Source organism: Bos javanicus, chromosome 22 (genome assembly GCF_032452875.1).
Source record: "Bos javanicus breed banteng chromosome 22, ARS-OSU_banteng_1.0, whole genome shotgun sequence".
NCBI lineage: Eukaryota > Metazoa > Chordata > Mammalia > Artiodactyla > Bovidae > Bos > Bos javanicus.
The window spans coordinates 6,865,271-6,892,657 of record NC_083889.1 but is presented as its reverse complement, the minus strand read 5'-3'; the positions used below and the strand labels follow the sequence as shown (position 1 = coordinate 6,892,657).

The window sequence follows — 27,387 nt, the reverse complement described above, 5'->3', positions numbered from 1 at the left end:
TTGACAATGTGGGTGTGGGATGCCTTGATTAAAAACCCAGGCAGCATGATGCCAACTCAGTGCCAGCCTGGGGGAAAAAGAAATTAGTCTGGGATTAAAAATGACAAAGCAAGTACACAAGAGCCACTGACGGATTGTAAGCATGTATCATTGATGGAAAGCCACAGCGATTAAGGGTACACGATTGTCGTATGGCACCCAGAGAGAGGAGAAGGAGGCCTGAGCGTAAGCCAGAGGCTGGTCTTCAGTAGGAACAAGTGAGCCTGAAAGGAGCAGTAAAGCATGCCAGCAACCCCCGTGGGTCAAATAGTCACTTAACACAAGTACTAATGGGCCAGTTAACCTCGCTAGGCAGTCTCCTCATCTTTAAAATGGGGTAAGAAGAAAACCTACCACAAAGAGCTGATGTGAAGATTAAATGAGACGATTCGAGCAAAACATTTAGAACAGCTGGCAGTGCTCTTGTGAACATTTGACAAAGGGCAAGTATTAAAAGTCCCTGCACGTGTATTCTGAGAAGAGTCACACGGGATGATGTTTGAGAAGCTCTTGGCACACAGCAAGGGTTAACCAGTGGCTCATCTAAGCACGGCGAGTTGTCAGCAGGCAGTAAGCACACCAGAAGGACAGTTTATACCCGGGCCCTGCCTCAAAGGACAAGGGGCCTCAGACCCAGACACGGAGACGTTAAAAGAAAAAGGGGACGAGGGCTTCCCTGGTGGCCCAGTGGTTAAGACTCAGAGCAGGGGGCCCAGGTTTGATCCCTGGTCGGGGAACTAGATCCTGCATGCCGTAACTAAAGAGCCCACATGCCCAAATGAAGATTCAAGATCCCGCATGCTGCAACTAAGCCCCAGCGCAGCTCAAATAAATTTTTTTTTTAAGAAAAGAAAACAAAGGACAATAACATCAGGGAGGTATCATCTGTGAGGAAGGCTGCTGGAGCGCAGGAAGGCAGGCATGTCCTCTGTAAAGAGTGGGACTGGTTCAGGGTGGACTCAGGGGCTGCAGGATTTGAGCACACGAAGGGGAAGAAGGCTTCCAGCAGAAGAACCTGGTGGGAAGGCGAGGCTGGAGAAGCACGGGGCAGGTATTCGGGGGCAGGTGAGCTGTCCACGGTAAGCAAACCCTCCCTGTGTTATGGAAAAGCTGGTGCAGGAAAGGGGGGCAACAGGTCCTGGACTGAGAAAGGAGACGGCAGGGGCGGGCAGTGGGGAGCCAGTGAAGATCACTGAGCAGGAAGAGCCACAGTGGCACTTCAGGCTTGGAAAACACATGCCATGGAGATGGGGGAGAAGCAGCAAGGCTCAGAGGCGGGGAGCCTGGGTCCGGCAGGGGGATAAGGAGCAGAATCCAGCCGGAGGAATGCAGAGGCGGCGGGGAGGAAGGGAGGAGGGTGACAGGTGGCACAGATGTCTCGGGGGAGCTTTGGGGTGATGTGGGGAGCCCCTCCTGCATCACAGCTCTCGGGGGCAGATGAGAAACTCCCCCTGTGAGCTCAAATGGGAGGCGGCTGCCTCGGATTCCTCAGACTGCTGACCACAGGCTCCAAACCAGCTGGCAGAGCCGTCTGTCTAGAGCTTTGCACAGACAAAGCCCTGGATGAAAGAAAAAAATGTGCCAGGCCCTCTGCCTCCAGCGCGCTGTCAGCGTCCCGTCTGCTGCTCTTTGGCCAGGTTTTAGAAAATGACTCCCCAGAGGGGATAAGACCACGGGGCAGAAGTATATGCCTTGACCCTGACCACTTCCCTCTCCAGCCACCACATCCTTGGTTCAAAGGCACAGTTAACTGTGGTCCGCGCCCCCAGCTTCAGTGACATCACTCCCCAAAGCAGGCCTTTCTCCCATGCCTCACTCTCCCTGACTCACTTTCAAATCACCCGTGTGCCAGGTGAAAACAAAGACTTTCCTTCAGAAAGTTCCCCACCCTCTTGGCCTCTGCTTACAAAACAACCCCGGTAAGGCTGCAGCCCAGCCCCTCCCTACGTTTCCCCTTCCTGGGCCTGCAGGCTCACTCCAGGCCTCCTGGCTGCTGGAAGCTGCCTGCTGGTAAGACACAGAGCCTTTCTGTCCCCAAGGAGCAGCCCTGCCTCCGCCCTGGTCTCGATGCCTTTGGAAGAAACCGGGAGGACAGAGACAGGAGCAAAAAGCTCCAGCTAAACAAAGCCTCCCTTGAGCACCTGCTAAGAGACCCGCTGGGATGAATGCAGCAGGGACACACGGTCCCCAGGGCTGCCCTGGGGCCCGGCACTTAGCAGAGCCTCAGCAACGTGAGGCGAGTCAACCTAGATCTAGCCACGGGAGTCAAGTGTTTCCTCCTACATCCTGTTTCTGAACTGAGTTTCACAACTTTATCCTGTTCTAACGTGTGTGCAGAAGTGAGACACAGGCAAAACCCCAAAGGGCTGCAGCCACAAGAAGAGGAAAGAGAAGAACCTGAGCTCGGCTACCAGTGTGCCCAAGTCTTGGTGGAGCGTTAGAAGCTGCTGGATCAACTCCTTCCAGGCTGTCAAAACCCTCAAAAGAATAAGGACACAGGACTTGCCACGTGGTACAGCGGACAGGAATCTGCCTGCAGTGCAGGGCACATGGGTTTGATCCCTGGCCCTGGAAGATTCCACATGCTGCAGGACATCTGAGCCCACACACCCAATCACGAAAGCCCTAGTGCCCGAAGGCCTGAATGCCACACCAAGGGGCCTGCAAGCTGCAACGACCGAAGCCTGGGCACCCAGAGCCTGCGTCCAGCCACAAGAGAAGCCCCTGCAACGACAAGCCTGCAGACTGCAGCGAAGCACAGCCCCTGCTTGCCGCAACCAGGGAAAGCCCACAGATGGCACTGAAGACCCAACTCAGCCAAAAATACATCACAAATTAGAAAAAAAAGTTTAAATAGAAGATGTTTTAAAAAATATATTGGTATATTGACTCCAACAATCTATAAAAATATAAATGCTCAACAACTAACTAAAGTTTATCCCAGGAATCCACAGCTGGTTCAACATTTGAAAATCAATGTATGCCCATTAACAGACAGAAGAAAACCTGAATATTCTTATCAGTAGGCGCAGAAAAAGCATTTGACAAAATTCAATATTTGTTCATTATAAAAACTTTCAGGATAGCAGGGAATTTCCTTGACCAGATAAAGGCCATCTACAAAATCACCTGGTGAAGGACAGAGAGGCCTGGTGTGTTGCAGTTCATGGGGTCGCAAAGAGTTCATGGGACACGACTGAGCGACTGAACAACAACATCAAAATAATCTAGAGCTATCAGTATACTTAATGGTGAGAGACTGCAGGTTTCCCTCTAAGAAAGCCAACAAAGATGTCCTTTTTCACCATTCATAGTCCATGTTCTTCTGGAGGTTGCAGTAAGAAAAAGAAATAAAAGGCATATAGATTGAAAAGGAAAAAATAAAACTTTATTTGGGACTCTGTGCTTCCACTGCAGGGGGCACAGTTTTGATCCCTGGCCAGGGAACTAAGATCCCACATGTCATATGGACAAATAAATAAATAAATAATTAAAAAAAAACCCCAAACAGCTTTCTTTGTTGACAACAAGATTACTTATAAGCCCCAATAGATATAAATAGATATAAATCTAACTTTATAGTATGCTAAAAACTACAAAATACTGATGAAAGAAATCAAAGAACACCTAAATAAAAGGAGAGATTTTGATGGCTAAGGAGATGCAATATAGTTAACATGCCATCCCCCAAATTGATTTATAGATTCAATACAATCCCAATCAAAGCCCAGCAGGCTTTTTGGGTGGATGAGCTCCAAAGAACTGATGCTTTTGAACTGTGGTGTTAGAGAAGACTCGAGAGTCCCTTGATCTGCAAGGAGATCAAACCAGTCAATCCTAAAGGAAATCAGTCCTGATTTCCTTGGAAGGACTGATGCTGAAGCTCCACTACTTTGACCACCTGATGTGAAAAGCCGACTCATTGGGAAAGACCCTGATGTTGGGAAAGATTTAAGGTTAGGAGGAGAAGGGGCCGACAGAGGATAGATGGTTGGATGGCATCACCAACTCAAAGGAGATGAGTTTGAGCAAACTCCAGAAGATAGTGAAGGACAGGCAGTCCATGGTGTCAAAAAGAGTCGGACACGACTGAGCAACAGAACAACAACAAACAGAGCTTCCATACCGCACCACTACCTACAGCCCAGCTTGGGAGCTGACCAAGAATGTTTTCCAACTCTACGCCTTTGCACAGGCTGTTGGCTCCTTCGGAACTCTCTTCCCAGGCTCAGGTCTCAGCCTCAGGTTCCTCTCCCAGGCAGGTGTGAGTGCAGGCTGGGAGGACTCCGGGTACCTGAGATCACGTCCTTGTCTGCCTCCTCCTGCAGCAGGCTCACCGCCCTCACACTAACCACACTTCACTGATGCAGAGATGCTCTGTCTCTCACATTTCCAGTTCCCTCCAGCCAGAGATGGGTCTACACCTTCTGCTGGCGAGAGCAGAGAGCAGATGTGGAGCAGCCACCATTGCCTGCCATGTGCCAACTCAAAACTTGGGAATGGTGTCATAGCACGCATAAGAAAAAAACCCCTGAGACCAGAGCGCAGCGCTCTCTGAAAGCCTGGGAACCAGAGGCTGTGGGGTGGAGACGGCAAGACGGTGAGACGGGCACATGTAGCATCATCCCCAGAAGCAGGAGTCAAAAGCCAGCTGGCTTATGAGCCCAGCACTGATGGCTATCACTTCTTCCATGGACTCTTCTAAGGAATGCTGCACTGCTCACACTCTTGATGACACAGAGGACCAGAGTATGCGAAAATACTTAAAAAAGGATTCCTTAAAAAAAAAAAAAAAGACTCCTTAGGGACTTCACTGGTGGTCTGGGCCAGTGGCTAAGATTCTGTGCTCCGATGCAGGGAGCCTGAGTTTGATCCCTGGTCAGGGAACTAGATCCCACATACTGCCTCAAAGACTGAAGAGCCTGAGTGCTGCAACTAAGACCTGGAGCAGTAAAATTTTCCTTTTTAGGTATTCACAAGAGTATATAAAAGGGCTTCCCTGGTGGCTCAGCTGGTACAGAATTTGTCTGCAATGCAGGAGACCCTGGTTCGATTCCTGAGTCAGGAAGATCCTCTGGAGAAGGGATAGGCTACCCACTCCAGTGTTCTTGGGCTTTCCTGGTGGCTCAGCTGGTAAAGAATCTGCCTGCAATGAGGGAGACCTGGGTTCCATCCCTGGGTTGGGAAGACCCCCTGAAGAAGGGAAAGGCTACCCACTCCAGTATTCTGGCCTGGAGAATTCCATGGACTGTATAGTCCACGGGGTTGCAAAGAGTCGGACACGACTGAGTGACTTTACTTTCAAGAGCATATAAAATCTCCCTTTAGTTCAGTCTACAAGAATTCTTTCAGTGAGCATAGATTTTCTAAGTGATATGAGATTTGTGTCCTCACAAAGTTAACACCAGCTTCCTTTCCTAGCAGTGCCTAAAACAATGGGGCCTCAGGGGTGATGACGTGTAACACCTCTACATCTTCTGCCCACGGGGAAAGGTACGATCGGCCTTGTTCACTGCTGTACCCCCAAACAGCTGGGACAGAGGAGACACCAAATAAACCTCTGACGCCATGACCTGAAGCTGAGCCTCTGCTGGGTGAGGAGCCACGACCAGGACCGCACAGGCTCATCATTCAAGCCAGAAATCGAAGTCGAGAGTGAGGTGCCCGCATCAGGCACACTGTGCCCTCAGTCTCTAATCCACCATGGCAATGCAACTGTTCAGTGTTTGCTGGTGACGCTTTAAATTAGGAGCCCGGTCCTGACAGCTGGACAGACCGGCAGACACTTCTATTATCCCACGGCTCATCTTTGTTTGCTCTGGCATCGGACCCCCTGTTTTGAGTGTATGAGTCAGTGCAAAGCTGTCAGCCCAACTCAATAAAAAAGAAAGGTTCTCCCACACTGGCCACCAGCATAGAACCGTGTCTCCACCAGAAACTCCAGGCCAGGCATTCAGCCTCTCCCCGCCGGCTCCCCCTTCTGCCTCCTGGCCTCCAGGCCCCACTGCCTTGGGCCCTTCCACAGCCAGGTCACCCCTCTGCCCTAGCTATCACTGTTCATGATCATAATTAATAACTAGTATTGGGTCTTCAGAAGATCCATGTCTCTCAAGCGCTTTACCCAGGCTGACTTTTCTGAAACGAGTGCTATTAACAGAAGCTTTGGTAAAGAAAATCTTCTTTCATTCATTCAAGGAAAAAAAAAAAAAAAAGATTCTGAATGGACACAAGAGAACAGATTTGTGGATGCCAGGGGGGAGGGGGTGGGGGAGATGGAGTGGGGGGCTGGGGTTAGCACGTGTAAGCTTCTATATACAGGATGGATAAACAACAAGGTCCTACTGGATAGCACAGGAAACTATGCATAGCCTGTAAAAACCATAGTGGAAAAAAAGGTTTTTGTGTGACTGCACCCCATAGCACATGGGATCTTAGTTCCCCAACTCGGGATAGAACTCAGGCCTCCTGCACTGGAAGTACAGGGTCTTTACCAATGGACCTCTGGGGAAGTCCCAAGGAAAAGAGCATTTTTTAAAAAAGAACGTATATATGTGTATAACTGTTGTACAGCAGTAATGAATACAACATTGTAAGTCAACTACTGTAGCTGTTGTATGGTCGTTCAGTCATGTCCAACTCTTGCGACCCCAGAGACTGTGGCCCACCAGGCTCCTCCATCCATGGGATTTTCCAGCCCAAGAATACTGGAAAGGGTTGCCATTTCCTTTCCCAGGGAATCTTCCCGATGAAGGGATCGAACCCACGTCTCCTGCATTGACAAGTGGAGTCTTTACCACTGAGTTACCCGGGAAGCCCCAAATCAACTATACTTTCATTAAAAAAAATTTTTTTAAAGCTAAAACAAACAGCAACAACAAAGATTTTGAGTGCTTTCTAATCCCAGGCAACCCGCGGCAACCCAGGCAGGATGGCCACTGCCCCCTTGCGGTTCAGTCGAGTCCTGGTGGAGAAGACCACCACCACTTCTGATGAAGAAGTAAGAAAGGGGATTTCAGATGAAGAACTGCTGGGAAGAAAGCAGAACTGAGCTACAGGACAGGGTGATGGGGGCAGCAGTCGGGTGGAATCAGCGGGCAGGGGTGGGTGGGGGGACTACCTTGGAGGGGGTGTTGGGAAAGATCCTTCCCAGGCTGGAGGGGGCGGGGTTAGGGAGGGGAAGCCCTTAGGGAGGGGAAGCAGGCTATTTATAGGCCCCGGGATTGTTTCCAATTCCTTATCTTTAAATATGCAATCTAGGGCTTGGAGTCCCCTGCATTCAACTGACTTTGAAAAAAAGAGTGGAGGATCCTGCCTCTGCAGAGCCTCAAACAGGAAGTAACCAACAGCCCTTCTCGCTCACTCCATTGGTGACAACGAGCTGCCTCTGCACGGCTATCGACCAGAAACCAGCCTGCAGCCCGGGAGAAGCAGCCTGGGTTTGGGGAAACTGCTAAATACCTGTGCCGGACTCCATATCTGACGGTGTAATCACTATGGACTCGGGTGCTTGGCTGAAAATATGAAAAATAACAGTCTGGAAAATCCCATGGACAGAGAAGCCTGGTAGGCTGCAGTCCATGGGGTTGCAAAGAGTCGGACACGACTGAGTGACTTCACTTTCACTTTTCACTTTCATGCATTGGAGAAGGAAATGGCAACCCACTCCAGTGTTCTTGCCTGGAGAATCCCAGGGACGGGGGAGCCTGGTGGGCTGCCCTCTGTGGGGTTGCACAGAGTCAGACACGACTGAAGTGACTTAGTAGTAGTAGTAGTAGTAGAGGATAGGGCCATTGCTGAGCGTTAAGTGAGGTAATTCAGGCAAGTTCACAGAACAGGACGTGGTGGGTGATAATCCCTCAAGCAATTTTAGCCACTCTTCTAAGAATGTCACCTTTAAGTTCCCCAACCAGGGATCGAACCTGTGCCCTCTGCATTGGAAGCACAGAGTCTTAACCACTGGACCACCAGGGAAGTCCCCTAAGGATGTTATCTTTGAGCTAAGCTGTTGTGTTTTATTATTATTATTAATAGGACATGCAATCAAGTCCAACCTGAACTATTAACTCTGCATAGGAAGTCTGCAAAGGGGACTTTTGTGAAAACAGAAGTAGGAAAATGGAGGTAAGGTCACCGTGATCCAAATACACGTTCTTCCCTTTCTGTCTCTCCTGCCTCCGTGGTGGCTACGGAACACGGGGAGTCAGAGGGTCCTTCCACACCGACTTGAACATCCAGTGAGAGGGCTGCTCTGTCCTGGACTCCTCACGAATGTCAAAGTCATGCAAAACAAGACAGACCATTCCAGACTGAAGAGACTGCGGAGACACAATCATTGAAGGCAACGCTAGACCAGAGAAAGGATGCTAGTGGTCATCTGGTGAAACCTGAATACGGTAGCGAGATTAGATGCCACAGAACTGATGTCACAGACCTCTTGAAAGAGCGAACTACACAGCGCTTTGTAAGAGAAGGGCCTTCTTGGGAAACGTGCACTCAAGCAGTGGGGACAAAGAGCACTGTGTCTTCCGGCCAGTCGTTCGCGTCATTCGCTCTCTCCGCAGGCCTCCCTGCTCCCTGAGACACAGCAATGCTGAAATTAGGCCACCAATAACCCTACCATGGCCTCCACTCGTTCAAGTGAAAGGAGGGGTCGCACGTCTCTCACTTTAAATCAAAAGCTAGAAATGATTAAGCTTAGTGAGGAAGGCATGTCAAGCCCAGGCAGACTGAAAGTTCGGCCTCTGGCGCCAAAAGTTAGCCAAGTTGTGAATGCACAGGGAACATTCTTGAAGGAAATGAAAAGTGCTGCTCCAGCAAAAAAAAAAGTAATGATAAGAAAGCAAAACGGCCTTATTGCTGATGTGGAGAAAGCTTCAGCGGCTTGGATAGCAGACCAAACCAGCCACAGCATTCCCTTAAGCCAATACCTAATCCAGAGCCAGGCCCTAACTCTCCTCATTCCAGGAAGGCTGAGAGAGGTGAGGAAGCTGCAGAAGAAAAGTCTGAAGTTGGCAGAGGTTGGTTCATGAAATTGAAGCAAAGAAGCAGTCTCCTTAACATCAGAGTGCAAAGTGAAGAAAGTGCAGATGCTGAGCTGCAGCAAGTTCTCCAGAAGAACTAGTTAAGAGAATTCACTAGTTAAGATAATTTCACAAAGGGGAAAACACTATAAAACAAGTTCTCAGTGTAGACAAATACCCTTCTACTGGAAGAAGATAAGATAGCAGGCTTCCCAGGTGGCTCAGTGGTATAGAATCCACCTGCCAATGCAGGAGATGCAGGTTCGATCCCTGGGTTGGAAAGATCCCTGGAGAAGGAAATGGCAACCCACTCCAGTATTCTTGCCTGGAGAATCCCATGGACCGAGGAGCCTGGCAGGCTACAGTCCATGGGGTAGCAAAAGTCGGACGTGAATGAGGACGCATGAAGGGAAGAAGGTGCTCTATAGGACTTTCATAGCTGGAGACAAAAGTCAAGGCCTGGCTTCAAAGGACAGGCTGATTTTCTTGTTTTGCGCTATTGCAATGTTAAATGGTTATTTACCATTCCGAAAATCCTGCTGCCCTTAAGAATTATGCTAAATCTACCCTGCCTACGCTCTCAAAATGGAACAACAAAGCCTGGATGACGGCACATTCTGTTTACAACACTGTTTATTAAATATTTTAAGACCTACTGCTCTGAAAAAGGACTACTTTCAAAATCTGACCACTCATTGACAAGGCACCTGGTCATCCGAGATCTCTGATGGAGATGTACAAAGTCAATGTTATCATGCTGGCTAACACAACAGTCATTCTGCAGCTCACGGATCATTTCAACTTTCAAGTCTTATTATTTAATAAATTCATTTTGTAAGGCTACATAGCTGGGCGCTATGGTGGTAAAGAATCTGCCTGCCAATGCAGGAAACATAAGAGACATGGTTTGATCCTTGGGTCAGGAAGATCCCCTGGAGGAGGGCATGGCAACCCACTCCAGTATTCTTGCCTACAGAATCCCACAGACAGAGGAGCCTGGCGGGCTAAGTCCATAGGGTCACAAATATTAGGACACGACTGAAGCGACTTACCACACAACACAACATTCATTCTGCAGCCCACGGATCAAGGAGTCGTTTCAACTTCCAAGTCTTACTATTTAATAAATACATTTTATAACGCTATGTAGTTGCCATAGACAGGGGTTCCTCTAATGGATCTGGACAAAGTTAACTGAAAACCTCTGGAAAGGATCCACCATTGTCGCTGCCGTGAAGAAAATTCATAATTCACATGAAGAGGTCAAGATATCAACATTAACAGGAATTTTGAAGAAGTTGAGTTTAACCCCCATAGATGATTTCGAGGGGTTTCAAGACTTCAGGAGAGGAAGTAACTGCAGATGTGGTAGAAACAGCAAGAGAACTAGAATTAGAAGAAGACCCTGAAGATGGGAATGAATTGCTGCCTCTCCTGATAAAGCTTGAGTGGATGAGAAGTCGCTTCTTACGGATGAGCCAAGGAAGTGGTTGTGAAGTTTGTTGGTGAAAATGTTACGAAGTTTGCTGAAATAACAACAAAGGACTTAGAATACTAGGTAAACTTAGGTGCTAACGCAGTGGCAGGGTTTGAAAGCACTGACTCCAATTTTGAAAGAAGTTCTCCACTGTTTGATCAAGTGCTGCCAAACGGCACTGCAGGCTGCAGAGAAGTCGTTCACGCGAGGAAGAGCCAATCTATGCGGCAAACTGCCGTTGTCCTATTTTAAGGAATTGCCATAGGTGCCCCGACCTTCAGCAATAACCACCCTGATCGGCCAGCAGTCATCGAATATCAAGGCCAGATCCTCTAGTAGCAAAAAGACAAAGACACATGAAGGCTCAGATGATGGTTAGCATTTTTTTTAGCAATAGCATATTTTTCAATTAAGGTGTGTACATTTTTTAGACATAATGCTATTGCAGAGGTAACAGACTACAATTAGTACAAACATAATTTTTATTTAACACTGGGAAGCCAAACAATTCATATGTCTCATTTTACTGTGATACTTTATCGTGGTGGCCTGGAACCAAACGTACACAGCAAACTGTGACAGCAGACTTTCCATCAGCAAGGAGACACCATCAGGTTTAGGGGACGCATATTACAATGCAGGGTGTTTTTTTCAGCCACACCCAGAGGCACGTGGGATCTTAACTCCCCAGTCAGGGATCGAACTCATGCCCCCTGCATTGGAAGGTGGAGTCTTAACCACTGGACCACCAGGGAAGTCCCTACACTGCAGTTTTGCTTTGAGTTACAATGTTGTGTTCATTCCTGCTGTATACACTGCAGTTTTTCCTCTCCTCAAAGTGGCAGTCAGTAAACACTCTCCATAATGACTGACACTTGAGGACCCTTGGAAAACCAATGTCACATTATCAACAACAAGGTCAGTGGTGCTTCTTTTTACCTTTCCCGTGTGAAACTCACAACAAACATGATATAGCAGTAAGGCCCCCAAATCTGAAATCATTAGGTCCCTCCAAGGAGTTAAAACAGATATGGTCAAGTTATTTATACCACCATGATACTACTCACAATTCTTTCCTGAAAGGTTACAGAAATAATTTTGGTTCCTATTGATTTTATTTTTTCATTCAGTAAATATTGATTTGTTTTCATCTCCCCTTGTTTCAAATGAGAGTTGAACACAAAAATAATAAAACTGCTTAAGTGAACAGCAGAAAGTAACATCCGAATTCGGTGCAGACTGGCCTTGCAGATCCAGGGTGTGCCCCAGGGAAGAATACTGATAAACCAGTTCTGCAGGAGGAGGGAGGCTTCGGTCAGGTTTGCCTGTCCCCAGAGCACACCAGCTTAGAGCCTCGGCAGAGATCAACCAGAGGAAAGGCCATTCATTCCAAAGGCTCCTGAGAAACACAGGCAGGCGCTGCTCCACAGGTTCCCTGCTCCACTGAAAGTAAGTGAAAAGTGAAAGTGAAAGTCACTCCCAAATCGCTCAGTTGTGTCCAACTGTTTTAGACCCCTCATGGATTACACAGTCCATGGAATTCTCCAGGCCAGAATACTGGAGTGGGTAGCCTTTCCCTCCTCCAGGAGATCTTCCCAACCCAGGGATCGAACTCAGGTCTCCAGCATTGCAGGCAGATTCCTTACCAGCTGAGCCCCCAGGGAAGCCCAAGAATACTGGAGTGGGTAGCCTGTCCCTTCTCCAGAGGATCTTCCTGACTCAGGAGTCAAACGGGGGTCTCCTGCGTTGCAAGCAGATTCTTTACCAACTGAGCCACCAGGAAGCCCCCTACTCCACTGGGCTCCCCTTTATCAGGCCAGTGTACACATCCCAGCTACCACACCCGCAACCTTCTAAAGATTTTCCTTGCACAGTGGGAGCTGTCTGGCTCACAGGCCCCCCATCCCGAGTTTATCGACTCCCCTTCTCTGGTCTGTGGCCAATGAACAGAACAAAAGCCTAGCTCCACTGCCCCAAATGGGAGCACCTCTTTGGGGCAGCTCACTCTCCAGAGCTCCCGGCAAGATCAGGCTGAGGCTAGACTTCTCAGACCCATCATCTAGTCCTCCCCTGCCCTTGACTGCAGCCCTCACTCAGGCAATTTCTGCAGTACTACTTAGCCATAATAAGGCGCGAGACTGTGCCATATGCAGACACGTGGAGGAAACCAGAGACGGTCAAACAGAGTGAATGAAGTAAATCAGAAAGCAAAAAACAAATACTGTATGTTAACGCATATATGTAGAATCTAGAAAGAAAAGGTAGAGGTGATCTTATTTGCAAAGCAGAAACAGAGACACAGACGCAGAGAACCAGAGCATGGACACCAAGGGGGAAGGGAGAGTGGGATGGACTGGGAGACTGGGATCGACATATACACTAGCGTGTATAGAACAGATGACTGATGAGAACCTAGTGTGCAGCACAGGGAACTCTCCTCAGTGCTCCGTGGTGACCTACATGGGACGGAAATAAAAAACAGAGGGGTGTATGTACACATGTAGCTGATTCACCTTGCTATACGGCAGAAACTAGCGCACCATTGTAGAGCAACTATACTCCAGTAAAAAGAAATATTATTAAATAAATAAAAGAATCCCCATTTCTAGCTCTATTTTTAAGAAGCTTGACTTCAACACTCCCTGTGATGGATTCTGGGAAATTCTAACAATGCTGATCACACAGGTCTGCTTGTTCCCCAGATGTTTCTGGTCCTTAACATCTTAAATCAAGTCAAGTAGAAGTCTAGAGAGCTTGAACTATGAACCCTGAGCACCAAGTAGAGCCTCTCAATGACAATGGATGCGGAAGACCTCTGACACCCCTTGGGAGGAGATCACAGGAGATGTTTGCGATTCTGAGTTACAGAACAGACGAAAAAATGTCCAAGGGCAGGCAACAGCTAGCGGGCCTAGGAATTCCACCTTTAGGGATTTCTCCTTCTGAGAATCTTGTACACACAGAGAACTATGATATGTAAAATGGTATCCACTACAGCACTGCGACATAACAAAAGATGGGAAATAACATAAGTGCCCATCAGTAGGGGATTGGTTAAAAAACAATATGGTCAATCCATTCTCTGGGACACAACGCAGCTGTTATTGGAACATGAGGAGAATGAGAACACTCTGCATGCGTACAGAATGATGGAAAGCCAATGGAGACACACACACACACACACACACAGAAACATAAAATATTAATAACTCCTAATGACATGCAGGGAGAAGGCAATGGCACCCCACTCCAGTACTCTTGCCTGGAAAATCCCATGGATGGAAGAGCCTGGTAGGCTGCAGTCCATGGGGTTGCCGAGAGTCAGACGTGACTGAGCGACTTCCCTTTCACTTTTCACTTTCATGCATCGGAGAAGGAAATGGCAACCCACTCCAGTGTTCTTGCCTGGAGAATCCCAGGGACGGGGGAGTCTGGTAGGCTGCCGTCCATGAGGTCACACAGAGTCGGACACGACTGAAGTGACTTAGCAGTAGCAATGACATACAAGAAAACAGTTATCACTCGGAGCCTCCAGGAAGGAAATGTGGAAACTGAAAGAGTTTATGCACTTTTAAAATCTTGATCATGTGAATGTTATTTACTTAAAAGCAGGAAATACATTTTTAACAATTGTACAACCACAGTTACTGTGAGCATCAGCATTTTCATTTTTTAGAATGGCTCTAGGAAGGACCCTGGAGGACAGTGGGACTGCCAGGCGGTGGAGGCCATTCTTCTGCACAGAAGGTATTTAAACTCCCCACACAGTCTCCTCATCTGTAAAGTGGAAATACCGCTGTAAGAAATAGCAAAGGAGATGTGATGTCATTCCCATGGTTATGTCACATTCGGGGGTGAAGGGATGCTGCAGAGGTAAGTAATTAAAGCTCCAAATCAGTTGACTCTGAGTTGATCAAAAGGATGTTATCTTCAAGAGAAAATCCCTCAGTCGAGTCTGATTCTTTGTAACCCCATGGACTGTAGTCCGCCAGCCTCCGTCCATGGGATTTCCCAGGCAAAAGTACTGGAGTGGGTTGCCATTTCCTTCTCCAGGGGATCTTCCCGACCCAGGGACTGAACCGGGGTCTACCAGCATTATAGGCAGATGCTTTACCGTCTGAGCCACCAGGGAAGATCTGAACCCGGGTCCTAATGATGAGTGAATTCTTGGCTTTTAAAGCATTTAGCACAATGCCCAGAGCAAGGATTCCAACCAACAGATTGACTGCACAAGAATTAAAAGACATATGACCACAGCCCAGATAAAAACTTATGGCCACTGTAAGGACTTTTTTGGTGGTCTAAGTGGTTAAGAATCTGCCTTGCAATGTGGGGAACATGGGTTCGATCCCTGTCCGGGAATTAAGATCCCAGATGCTGTAGGGTAAGCCCATGTGCCACAACAGAGATCCCACAAGCCATAACCAAGATCCAATGCAGCCAAATAAAGTAAATATATTTTTTAAATGGCCACTGTACCTCCTGCCTCCTGCCCAGCTGTTGACCCTCCACTCCCCAGCCTTTCTTGCTAAGGAGCAGCCATGAAAACACCAGATCTGATGCAGGAGACACGGGTTTCTGTGGGTGTATGAGATATCTCCTGCTGCCTAACAAATTACCCCAAGTAGGTAGCTTAAACTGATATTCATTTAAAATCTCACAGTTTTCAGCAGTTGGGAGCTCTGGCTAGAGTCTTCTGCTCAGGGTCTCACGAGGCTGCAATCGAGGTGGGGGCCTGCCTGGGGTTTCCTTTGAGGCTTGGAGTTTTCAACCACGCTCATGTGCTGTTCCAACTATGGGATCCTATTTTCTGGTTGATTTCAGCTGAGAGTTGCTCTCAGCTTCTAGACACGACCCATAGCTGCGCCCCATGTGGCCCTCTGCTGGGCCCAGCAAGGCAGGTTAGTTCTCCGGGGTCAGCAAGAGAATCTGTCCCTTTGGGAAGATCCAGTATCTTTCTTAAGGACTGTCACCTGATTAAGCCAGGCTGATGGCTCAGATGGTAAAGAATCCACCTGCAATGCACAAGACCCGGGTTCAATCCCTGAATGGGAAAGCTCCCCTGGAGAAGGGAATGACTACCCATTGCAGTATTCTTGCCTGGAGAATCTCATAGACAGAGGAGCCTGGAGGGCTACAGTCCATGGGGTCGAAAAGAGCTGGACGTGACTGAGGGACTTTCACCTGAATATAACGTCCTTTTGATCAACTCAGAATCAACTGACTTGGAGCTTGAATTACATCTGCAGCATCCCTTCGCCCAGGCACAAGACATAACCATGGGAATGACATCACATCTCCTTTGCTATTCCTTAATGGTTAGAAAAAGTCGAAGGTTCCGTCCACACTTGAGAGGATGGAATTGCATTGGGTGTGACTCATGGGATGAGACATCACTTTGCCAACAAAAGTCCATCTCATCAAAGCTATGGTTTTTCCAGTAGTTATATATGGATGTCAGAGTTCGACTGTAAAGAAGGCTGAGTGCCGAAGAACTGATGCTTTAGAACTGTGGCGTTGGAAAAGACTCTTGAGAGTCCCTTGGACTGCAAGGAGATCCAACCAGTCCATCCTAAAGGAAATCAGTCCTGAATATTCATTGAAGGACTGATGCTGAAGCTGAAGCTCCAAAACTTTGACAACTTGATTTGAAGAGCTGACTCATTTGAAAAGATGCTGATGCTGGGAAAGATTGAAGGCAGGAGGAGAAGGGGATGACAGAGGATGAGATGGTTGGATGGCATCATCGACTCGATGGACATGAGTTTAAGCAAGCTCCGGGAGTTGGTGATGGACAGGGAAGCCTGGCGTGCTGCAGCCCATGGGGTCACAAAGAGTCAGACGTGACTGAGTGACTGAACAACAAAGTGACTCACGGGAGGGGTCCCCCTAGGGTGTGTCAGCCACAGAGGGGGAGCCCGGGAGCCTGTCTGCCCCGCACAGAGAGACAGTACACCGTGGGGGGAAGGGTTAGACCATGGCACTTAGGTTCCCATGCTGGCTCCAGAAATTAATAGAATTTTCCAACCTTGTGCAAGTGACAAAATCTCTCAGCCTTCATTCAATCAAAAGAAGGGGGAAATAATTAACGAATAGTCATTAAGGATTAGCCAAAGGGAAATTGCATGTGAAATTGCCTGACATGACAAAGCAGAAACCTGAACTTTAGTTCTTCTCTTGGGAGGAACTTAGGACATAACACAAGGATGATACTAATGATTTAACTTTTTTTTTTTTTTTTTGCCACTCCGTGTGGCATGCAGAATCTTAGTTCTCTGACCAGGGAGCCAGGGAAGTCCTACTAATGGTTCCCTCTTAAGCCTTCCAGAGGCCCAGAGAGAAAAACGTGAAATGCTTTCTAAAGTAGGCACACTCTGTCTGCCCTATACCCCAGGGAGGGATTTTCCCCACTCGGCTGAGTTCATTTCTGGCAAAAGGTGAAACTGTCACCAGCGCCTGCTGGCACGTCTCAGAGCACCTCCTTCTAAATCTGCGACTGCCTGTCAACCAAAGAGGAGCGGGGGGGGGGGGGGGGGGTCCTCTAACCAAATAATGGACTCGTATGTAGTTACCACAGCATCCTCCCCAGGTAAGCTGTAATGACATGAGGGGACTTCCTAGGTGGTCTAGAGGCTAAGACTCTGCACTACCAAGGCAGGGGGCCTGGGTTCAATCCCCGGTCTGGGAACTAGCTCCCCATGCTGCAACTAAAGATCTTGCATGCTGCAAAGAAGATCGAAGATGCGTGTGCTACAACTAAGACCCAGTACAGCCAAATAAATACGTAATTAGGAAAAAAAAAAAGGTTTAAAGACATGGGAAACTCTTCATGGCATATTGATAATGAAAAAAAGTGACTCCAGGTTGTCCTTTTACGAGTTCAGGATCTAGACTCAAACTGCCCCAAATGCAGCTTCATTATTTATGGCTTTGTGATTTTGGGCAAGTTACCAAATTTCTCTCCGTTTCCTCATCTGTAAGATGCAGATAATTATAGGAACTAACTATTTTGAGGACTGAATAAGCCCACACATGTAAAACACCTAGCCCAGTCATTGTCACCTAACAGGAACTCACTGTATGATAAACGCTATTATTTCTATTATTATTAGCTAAGTATCACTTTCATCATATGAGAGAAAAAGTTTTAAAAAGACTTCCCTTTAAACAATACTAGCATTGTTGCCGTCTCTCTAGGGGAATAAAGAGAACCTAAAAGGAAGAAATGAGCAAAAAGGTATGGAGGTCATGCTCTCTTTAGTTACTCTCTCTGCATTTCAGAAGGTCCAATTTACTCTGTGCCCAAAAGCATTTATTTAATTTCTCCTCTCCCTTTCCTATTCCCTTCTGAATTCCCTTCACTGTCTCTACCTCCACCCGTTTTACTCTGAAAATTTCACAGTAATCTTTTCTGTGGGTAATGTGTGGCAACCACTTTCCAGACAATTTCTCTCTTTCTCTATCAATGAATCTGTCCACCTATTTCTTTAAAGGGAAAAGGCTGCCCCAGGGAAAGGAAGAGCCTTGTCACTGCCAAGTAAAACACAGACCAGGTAAAAGGCTTTCTCAGCAGGAGGTTGACCGCCGCTGGTCCAGAGGATGGGGCTGTGCTGGGAAGAGGTCCCCTTCTCCTTGCGAGCCCTCATCTCTCAGGAAGGCTAGGGGATGGAGGGCCGGCAGCCAGCGCCAGGCCCTGAGCCAGGCCCCCAGTGCCAGGGGGTTGCTAAGAACCCGATAGAGGAATGCCCGGGAGTGAGCAGCGGGCAAAGAAACTTCTGAGCCAAACTGGTGACAAAGGAGGACAGCATGAGGCAGGCGGAGGGTCACCGGGAGGCTCCCGGGCAGCAGGCCTGGGCTGGTGCCGCGGGCAGATGGCAGGGCGAGGAAACAGATGGGCGGCCAGAGGCCCCAGGCAGGAAGCGTCAGCCTGGAGAGTGGGGGATGAGCCTGGGAGGAAGGGAGGAAAGAACTGAAACGAATGTGCTGACCCACACAGGGCGGTCTCGGAATGTCCTGGAGGGTGTCCTGGAGTGTCTCCAGGATCCACTGTGATGCCAGGGACCCTGTGCGACTGTCTGGACTCACGTGGGACCACGCACAGCCCCCAAATCCCCACCCTCATCCCCCAGCCTGGTGGATCCTTTCAGCTGCTGTTTTCATCAGGACCCTCTCCTCTGGCCAGGGGCTCCTGATTGGGGTGCGGACAGTTATTTGGGGTGCCCTGAAGGGGAATTCTTGCCAGTAGTTAGGAAATCCACATCATCTGCAGCTTGAATAAACAAATCCTCACACCCATGGGGTGTTGTCATCCTTCCGATGTACGTGGAGGCTGTTGCCATTGCTTAAACACATCTGCCTTTCAAAGTATTTGATGGAAAGAGGGACTTCTCTGGTGGGTCAGTGGTTAAGACTTTGCCTTCCAATATTGAGGGATGTGGGTTTGATCCCTGGTCGGGGAACTAAGATCCCACAGGCCTCCAAACATAAGAAACAGAAGCAACACTGTAACAAATTCCATAAAGACTTCAGAAACGGTCCACGTCAAAAGCGGGTTATAAAAGACAGAGGCTGCAGTGGACATGACACAGTTCTTGTTTCATTCTGGACATACAGATTTCTCCAAGACCTCTTGCTTTTGAAAAGGACACGTGACTACTCTGACCAACGGTATCACCCGTGAGCCAAAGAATTAAAAAGGAGATATTTTCATACCAGCAACCAATGACTGATGTAAAACGCTGAAGAAATAAATCTTTTTTTATGAAGCTCTTAATAAAATAAAATAAAACCCTTATAAAGTCTTCTAGCCCACCTGTTTCTTTTCTAACCCATCAGACACTGAAAATAAGACTGTGACTTAAAATATTATTACTACAACATTTGGCTCCTGGAAATTTCTGGATGATACAGAGACAACCATTGATTTCTGGATGTTAACAAGGCTAGAGAGTTGTTTAAGGCCCGCACGCTCAGCAGGGCAAGCCGCACTCCATCTCTCTCTCTGTGAAAGGTCATAAGGAAGTATTAATGGCTTTGCACGCCAAAACTTCTCTGCAGGGCAGTTCATCACTGTCTTGTTCATCAACAGGCAGAACCAAAAGCTCCTCGAGCCACAAAAAAAGGGGAGGGGGCTGGTCACACAAACCATGGTACATTCATAACTGGCTGCAAACACACTGTTGAAAACCTCATTGCGTGCAAACCTTAGGTGACATGAGAAATCATCCATCACCTGTCAAGCAGATAAAACCACTTTACAAACTCTAGCGTGTCATCCTACTTTTGTAAAAATAAGACAAAACCAACAACTGCAAATTGTATGTCGCCTATGAAATAGTGTAAAATTTTACTTTCAATATTAAACCCAGGGGGAGAGGGAGTGGGAGGCTCTAGTTTTTTCTCGGTTTCCCGAAGTTTCTACAATGAACAAGTATTACTTCTGTTATCAGGAATAAAGCCTGTAAGTGATGTCTTATTATTTTTACTTGTTTGACCATTGATGGACAGCAGCTTCTTGTTGTTGGGTTGGGACTGGGTTGGGGTGAAAGACTTTTTTCTGGCTAGGTCGGGTCTTAGTTGTGTCATATGGGATCTCGTTCCCTGACTAAGGATTGAAGCCAGGCCCCCTGCACTGAGAACTCGGAGTCTTAGCCACTGGACCACCACGGAAGTCCCAAGGGGTCAAAAACTCTTGACATGAGGTTCTTTGCTGCCCTCAACCCTCCAGCTGCCACGAAACAGGGCGTGGGAGTGCCGGCTGCATTTGGGAACCTAACTGGGGCTCCTCCTTCCACACAGACCTGAGACAGAACATGAAGGGTGAGCCATTCTGGGCTATGCTTGCTCATTCTCCACTAACAGGTCTTTTCATGGTTATATCAGAGGCTGTGGTCCCCCACCGTCTAACTCCATCTGAGATGTGGGCTGTGAATACCCAAGGGAAGCCTGTACTTGCCCCCAACTCCTGGAAAGTCTTTAGGAAGCCAGAAAAACTCAGGCACTCTCCCCAGACTCTCACACCCACTTAGTCTCCTTCAACAGTATTCCTGATAACACCTCTCTTTAGGATAGTTAAATACTTGCAATGCCTTCGTTACTTTGTTGAAATGAATGAAACACATCCTGAATACGATCCTAATCCCAGTGACAGCCAACAGACAATTTCCATGAAGTTCCAAAATGACCCTAGAGGGCTGTGCAGTCCCAGGTTGAGAACCATCGCTTCGATTGATACTGATGATTACTTCCGGGATAATCTTAGAACAAGCACCGTATTCTCAGCACACTCTGGCAGACCCTGGAAGGGCTAGTCCTGGCATATTTCTCCAGACTCACTCACACCATTCCCAGCCTTGTTCCCTTCCCTCCAACCATCATCACTCCTCCTTCCTCTAGTCACTGAGCCCCTGTCTATGCTCTTCCTTCTTCTGGTTATGCTGTTCCCTCATCCTCCAAATATCCCTTCCACAGAAAAGCCCTTTCTTACCTCCCCGACAGGGTAGGCCTCCCAGTTAATTCCCTGTGGCAGGGGTCCCCAACCTCCGGGATCTGATGCCTGATGATCTGAGATGGAGCTGATGTAATAATAATAGAAATAAAGTGCACAATATATGTAATGGACTTGAATCATCCTGAACCATCCCCCGCCTTCAGTCCATGGAAAAACTGTCTTCCATGATACTGGTGCCTGGTGCCAAAAGGCTGGGGACTGCTGCTGTATGGGCCTCTCCTTTGTAACTTTTGTCCCGGTGTACAATTTTATATTGAAAACCACTCAATGTTTATTTTCCCAATTACACTTTATAAAGAGGTCAGGGGCTGACCCCTTGTTCACTGGGCCTTCCACACTGTCCTAGCATACAGCAGGTGCTCTATATTTACTGAGTACATAAAGGAACCTTCTAGGAATTCTCTGGTGGTCCAGTAGTTAGAACTCGGGGCTCTCACTGCCGAGTGCCTGGGTTCAATCCCTGATTAGGGAACTAAGATCCCACAAGCTGCACAGCGTGACTGAAAAAAAAAAAAAAGGAAGCTTCTGGAAGACACTTAGATTTCCATCTTCACTGCTTATTAAACTACATTCTGATTCTCCTTCCCTATTATGGTTCTGCAAATGTCACAGTCTCTGCTTAAAGGCTCTATCTTGTGAACGGCTGTACTCCATAGGCTTGGCTTACACAGAAGTAAGGACAGAGCAGATGCTCAGTAAGAGAGATAAACCAATTTCTAAATGTCAGGAAGAACTGCCCAACACTGGCCCTCATCTCACGCTGTCTCCTTCCTTTCTGTGTCCCCCCTCCCCAGAATCACCGGAATAAAGTCACTGGGAGGCCAACAGGGCATGCCCAGCCCGACACACCCACACTCAACTCTCAAGATTCAACTCAAATGTCACCTTAATCTTCCCTCCATCCTTCCTTCCTTATGCGGGCAACCACAGATCTTTCATCACCTCAACCAGGCAGTTTGGGGACAAGTCTGTCTTCTCAGCAAAACCACAGAATCCTTGAGGGCAAGGGCTTTGTTACAGCCATCTATTTCCGGAGAAAGAGAGGTGAACACAGCACTCGCCGAAGTCTGATGAACAAACAAAATGATAAGGAGTGCTGGTGGAGCCCCAGGCAAGGCCCTCTGGATGCCTGCAGGGCCCAGGGCACTCCTTCCAGCTCAGGCCCCTCAAGGACACAGATGATGCCAGGAGGCCCAGCTCTAGCTCACACTCTGTGAGGATCCAGATGGACAAAGCCTTCCTCGGGTAGAGGATTTGGGGGGATGCCCAAAGAAGAGGAGAAGGAGGAGGAGATCAGCCCTAAATGGTCTCTGTGTAGTTATATGACCATGGCAACAGCAACTTCACGCCCAGGGGGTCTGCTCAAACCAGCCTGCATCCATAGGGCAGTTCCCAGGGAAGGAAGAAGGTGTAAGAACCCTCTGGGCACACAGAGATGCAATTCTCCAAATCTCTGTTCTCTCCGGGGCATAGGGCCATCACTGTCACCGGCAACTTGGCCCAAGGGCCAAAGGTAAGAGGCTAGTTTAGGAGCAGAATGAAGGGGTGGTTTCTCTTCTCCACTGTCTGTGTCTATTAAACTTATGGATGGCTCTGACCCCAATCTTTGTCCACTAATCTCATCATTCAGCTCCTGATACACCTTCCAAGGCTCCCATTCATCTTTCTCAAGGATGGGGAGGTAGGTAGGTCCCCTCTATTTGGCTGATCAGATCTCTTAGCCTGAATCCCCCAAAATGCCTTACTCAAAGCCAACACAGCTGTGCATGATTTATTTTGGTTAGTAGCTAAAATACTTCCACTTCCTAATTTTTAGTCCATCTAGATGCTCTTCTTTGAGAAAAGGGAACTCTTCCCTTCAGGTCTGGCCTCAGCAGGAAGCCGGAGCCCCCTCCACGCGCCCTTGGCCCCCGGAGTAACGAGCTGTGGATGCCTGCGAGGCTCTCACCCACCCTGTGTCCAGGCAGCCCGGCCTCTGGGTCTGTGACCTTGTGTATAAGCCCCATCCCTCCCTCCTTTCAAAACTACCACTTTCCCCTCTACCATTCTCGCTGCAAACATTGTCAGGAGTGGAATCACAAAGAGCCCGGCCGAGCTTCCAAACACATCAGACAAATGGGAAAGGTGTTTCAAGTTTAAAAATTGTGAGGAAGAAAAACGGGAAGAGAGAGAAGAATGGGGAACAGGCGGAGCAAGGTCTGCGCTGCTGGAGGCCCCGGCCTCCGTCCCGCCAGGCTCCCTTTCCAGAGATGCCCGCTCCTCACAGAGCAGAGGCCTCCCGAGTGACCACTGCCGTCCAGCGGCCCCGAGGGCCGGCCCTCCCTTGAGTCGAGGCACAGGGCCTGGGACAGCTGCCCCAAGGGTCCCCGCACCTTTTGCCCCCGGGAAGGCCGGGCCGTGGACCCCGCGCTCGGGCGAGGCCGCTCCGATGGCAGGAAGCCCAGTGCGGGGTTTGCGAGGAAGACGCGGCGGCCAGAGAGCTGGAAAAGGTCGGCTTCCGCGGCTTGAGCGCCGCCCCCCGGCACTCCCCACCCCCTGCGCGGGTCCGAAGCGGCGCGGCCAGAGAAGAGGAAGGAAGACGCTCGGAACTTTGGCCGTGGTTTCTTACGGTCCCAGGCAGGCCGACACCACGGAGCGGCTGGAGAAACTTGGGATCCCGGAGCAGGGGCCGGGGGAGCAGGCCGGGGGCTGCGCCGAATTCCTCGCCGGAGGAAGCCCCCTCCAACTTGACTGGGGCGGCTCGCGACCCCGCCCGGGGCGCGATGCTCCTGCCGCGGGCGCGTCCCCTCCCCGGACCCTGCCCTCCGCGGTCACCCCGCGGGACCCTGGCCCGCGCCCTGGCCTCTCTTACCATCTGCGCCACCTTCAGCATCGCCGCCTGGGTGCGGGGGTAGACGGGGTCCAGCAGCCTCACCGAGGAGCTCGAGCCCAGCGGCCCCGCGCCGACCCCGTCTCCCGGGGCGCTGCCGCTGCTGCACGTGGTGCGGACGAGACCTGCTCCGTGCGACATCGCGCGGCCCTAGCCCGCGGGCCGCCTCCGCCGGCGGAGGGCAAGGGCCAGTACCAGAGGGGCGGGGCCTGTGTGGGGCGGGCGGGGCCTTTCGGGGAGGGGCGGGGCCTTGGTGGGCGGGGCGCACGCGCCCAGGGCCCGCGCGGGGGACGCCCACCCAGCCTCGGCGGCACTGGCCGGTGAGCAAGTGAAAGGCGGCTATAGCCTCCGCCCTCGGGGAGGCGCGGAAGTTGGGCTGCAGGGGGGCGAAGGAAACGGATGCCCCGAGTATTAGCCTTTCCGAGGTGGGCGAGGCCGGGCACAGCTGGTCTGAGCCTCCTGGGATCTGGTGTGGGCGAGGCTGCGGATGTGTGCTAAGGGCCCTTGAAGTATAAACTACACTCACTGAAATGCCCAAACCTTCCGTGTTCAGCTCTATTAATTGTTCTGTATGTGAATGTACATCTGTGTAATCACCGCCCACGGGGGAAAAGTTCCATCGTGCTCCTTTCCCACTTCCTGCCGCTATAGATTCGTTTTGCTTCTTCTCGGATTTGATACACTTGACATAATACAGAGTATTTTCATTTGTTTCTGGCTTCTTTCATTCGACAGGATGCATCGGGATAAATCCCATTTGACCCAATAAAGCTGTGCACATTCTGGTGAAATTTTTTTGGTGGACAGAAGCTCTCATTTCTGTGTGTGGGGGCAACTATCAATGGGTTTGCTGGGTCACAAAGTGAGCACAGGTTTATCTCTATAAGAAGCTGTCAAACCGCTATCCAAGAGAGATGCTGTTTCCTGCGTTCTGGGTTATTTTTTAAATGAGCAAGCAGGATCACTGAAAGGAGATGGTATCACTCATCAAACCACCAAATGTTTCCACACAACACGAAAACCTACCTCATGAGATCACTGGATGCCAGCGCTATCCTGTCATCAGAGAACTGTTAATGTGGTGAAGTCTTGATAATTTTTTTCAGTCGGACCATGTGGTATGCAGAATCTTAGTTCCCAACTAAGATCCCAGGCCCCCTACCAAGCCCCCTGCCAAGTGGGAGCTTGGCATCTTAACCACAGGACCACTGGAGAAGTCCTTTGATAATTCTAGAACGTAGAGATAACTAATGAAATCTCTGCTTTGACAAGTCTGCCAGGTGATTCTACTGAACGCTCAAGTCTGAGAACCAGTCATTGCCAAAGCTGAAGCATTCGGGGATTCATGACACCACGTTCTCTACTTTTGTGTACACTAGGAGATTTTCATGACCAAAAAAAGAAACTGTCTCCAATATCTGTTTTCTGTTTAGACAACAGTCATGGTGCCTGGTACTTCCATTTCATTCTCTAGAACAAAGATAATTGCACCTCAGGGCTGCTGTGACAATGTGACAGCCATGCAGGTGCTCTGTGACAGCTCCAGATGCCACGGGCATGAAGTTGATATCGCATGTCATTTTCTATATAGTTTCACATCTTCGCTTCTGTGCTTTTCCAAGGGTTCACAACACACTGTGGAGACGACAAGAGGTCTTTGTTGCTGTGAAGGCCTCAGGGAAGCAGAAAAAAACTAACACTGGATTACTCTTCCTTCCAGGGGCCACCGATCTCCTAAATCAGTGACTTTCGATGTGTGTTCCCAGCATCACCTGGGAACTTGTGAGAAATGCAAATTCTCACCGCTAACCCCCTCCATCTGCCCAGACCTGCTGAATCAGAACCTCCGGGTATGAGGCTCAGCAACCTGTGTTCTGGCAAGATCGGCCCTCAGCCTCCTACATGATTCAGATGCATTTCAGAGTTTGAGAACCACTGTCGTTTCCAAGTCCAGTGAAGCCGAGACTGAGCTGGGTTTCCCTGACTGCCGCTGGCCCATGTGCCACCCAGCCTCGATCAGAAGTAATCACTGGTGGTGGCCCACTCTGTGTTAATCACTTTATCATGATCACTTAAAAGCTTGAGCAAGAGCGACTACCCTGGTGGTCCAGGGACTGAAACTCCACGATCCCAATACAGGGGACCTAGGGTTCAATCCCCGGTCAGGGAACTAGATCCTGCATGCCACAATTGAGAGCTAGTGCAGCCAAATAAATTTTTTCTTTTTTAAAAAGCTGGAGCGAGAGGCTTGGCAGCACAAGAGCTGTGTGCTGGCCTGGAGTGTAAGAGGCTCCACAGACCTGTGGCCAAGTACATGGAGATGTCTACACAACGTGATAATGTCTTGGTGTGAAGGGCTGCCCCCTGGGGAGCAAGGGGTTAGGTGGGTCCACTCACAAGAGTGAGGGGGCCCACTAACTTGGCTATAGTCCATGGGGTCGCAGAGTCAGACACATCTGAGCACAGCAGAGCCATGCAGCCCAAGAATAATTGTGACTATCAAAGAGGTCAGATCAATTTCACTGTTCTATTAAAAAAAGTCTGAACAGAAATGCTCACTGTGTATTCTTTTTTTTTCCCCCAGGAAAAACAAAGAAATTAAAAATCACCCCACGATCCTTTACAATTAAGCTCTGAGTTATACCACAAATTTCCTGTTAGAAATTCCTCACAAAGAATAATTTTTCATGGCAACATTGATTTTGTGTGTGTGTGTGTATAGCTTATTTTCCTCATTCTATATATTTAAAGAGACAGCACTTTAACAACTGATTTTCAATTTCATAATCAACCTACCAACCACAGTTCAAGCACAGCTTTAAAAATGTGTTACAAATACAAGTGTTAGTCTCTCAGTCATGTCTGACTCTTTGCGACCCCATGGACTGTAGCCTACCAGGCTCCTTGGTCCATAGGATTTCCCAAGCAAGCATACTGGAGTGGGTTGCCCTTCCTTCTCCAGGGGATCTTCCTGACCCAGAGAAATACAAAATTAAATCATTAATGATGGTTCTAGCCAATTCTGATTCTGAATAAACTTGGGTTGTACTGCATTCATTTATAAAGTTTCGTTCAATGATTTATTGATCCATCATTCTCCTACTGTTAGGGTTTTAGGCAAATTTATTTTTTTCCCTATTATACATAAGACCGGGATTAGCATCTTTGGGCATGAATCTTAAGACTCCTAAGAGAAGGATCCCCAAATCAAAGGGAATGAATATTTTTAAGACTCTTCATATATATATATATATATATATATATGTAAATATATATATACACACACACACACTCAGATTTCTGGAAATGCTGTACCACTTCATTCCCACAGCCTACGTAGTTTTCACCTAGTTCCTTTTCTCACAGTACAGATGTTTTCTATCCACTAGGCTGCAGGAGCTGAAGGTTCAACTGTGTCATCATGAAGTATCTTTACATCTTTATCTTTCTTCCAGCTGCCTTCATCCCATGG

General features: G+C 48.7%; 1 protein-coding gene and 1 non-coding gene across 8 annotated transcripts in view; both read right to left on the bottom strand.

The window, feature by feature from the left end:
- Window positions 1-24,240, bottom strand: part of CMTM7 (CKLF like MARVEL transmembrane domain containing 7) — a 131,151-nt gene extending 106,911 nt beyond the window's left edge. For all 7 annotated transcript variants that reach the window (XR_009732399.1, XM_061395742.1, XM_061395744.1 and 4 more), the window contains exon 1: window positions 23,898-24,240. Coding sequence is in view for 6 of the 7 variants with exons in the window: in XM_061395742.1 (XP_061251726.1) it covers window positions 23,898-24,056 (159 nt within the window). In the remaining variant the exon portion in view is untranslated. The remainder of the gene's footprint in view (window positions 1-23,897) is intronic.
- TRNAG-UCC (transfer RNA glycine (anticodon UCC)) lies at window positions 7,938-8,010 on the bottom strand. The gene has a single exon. It is a non-coding gene; the product is annotated as a tRNA-Gly (tRNA).
- Window positions 24,241-27,387: the final 3,147 nt, after the last annotated feature.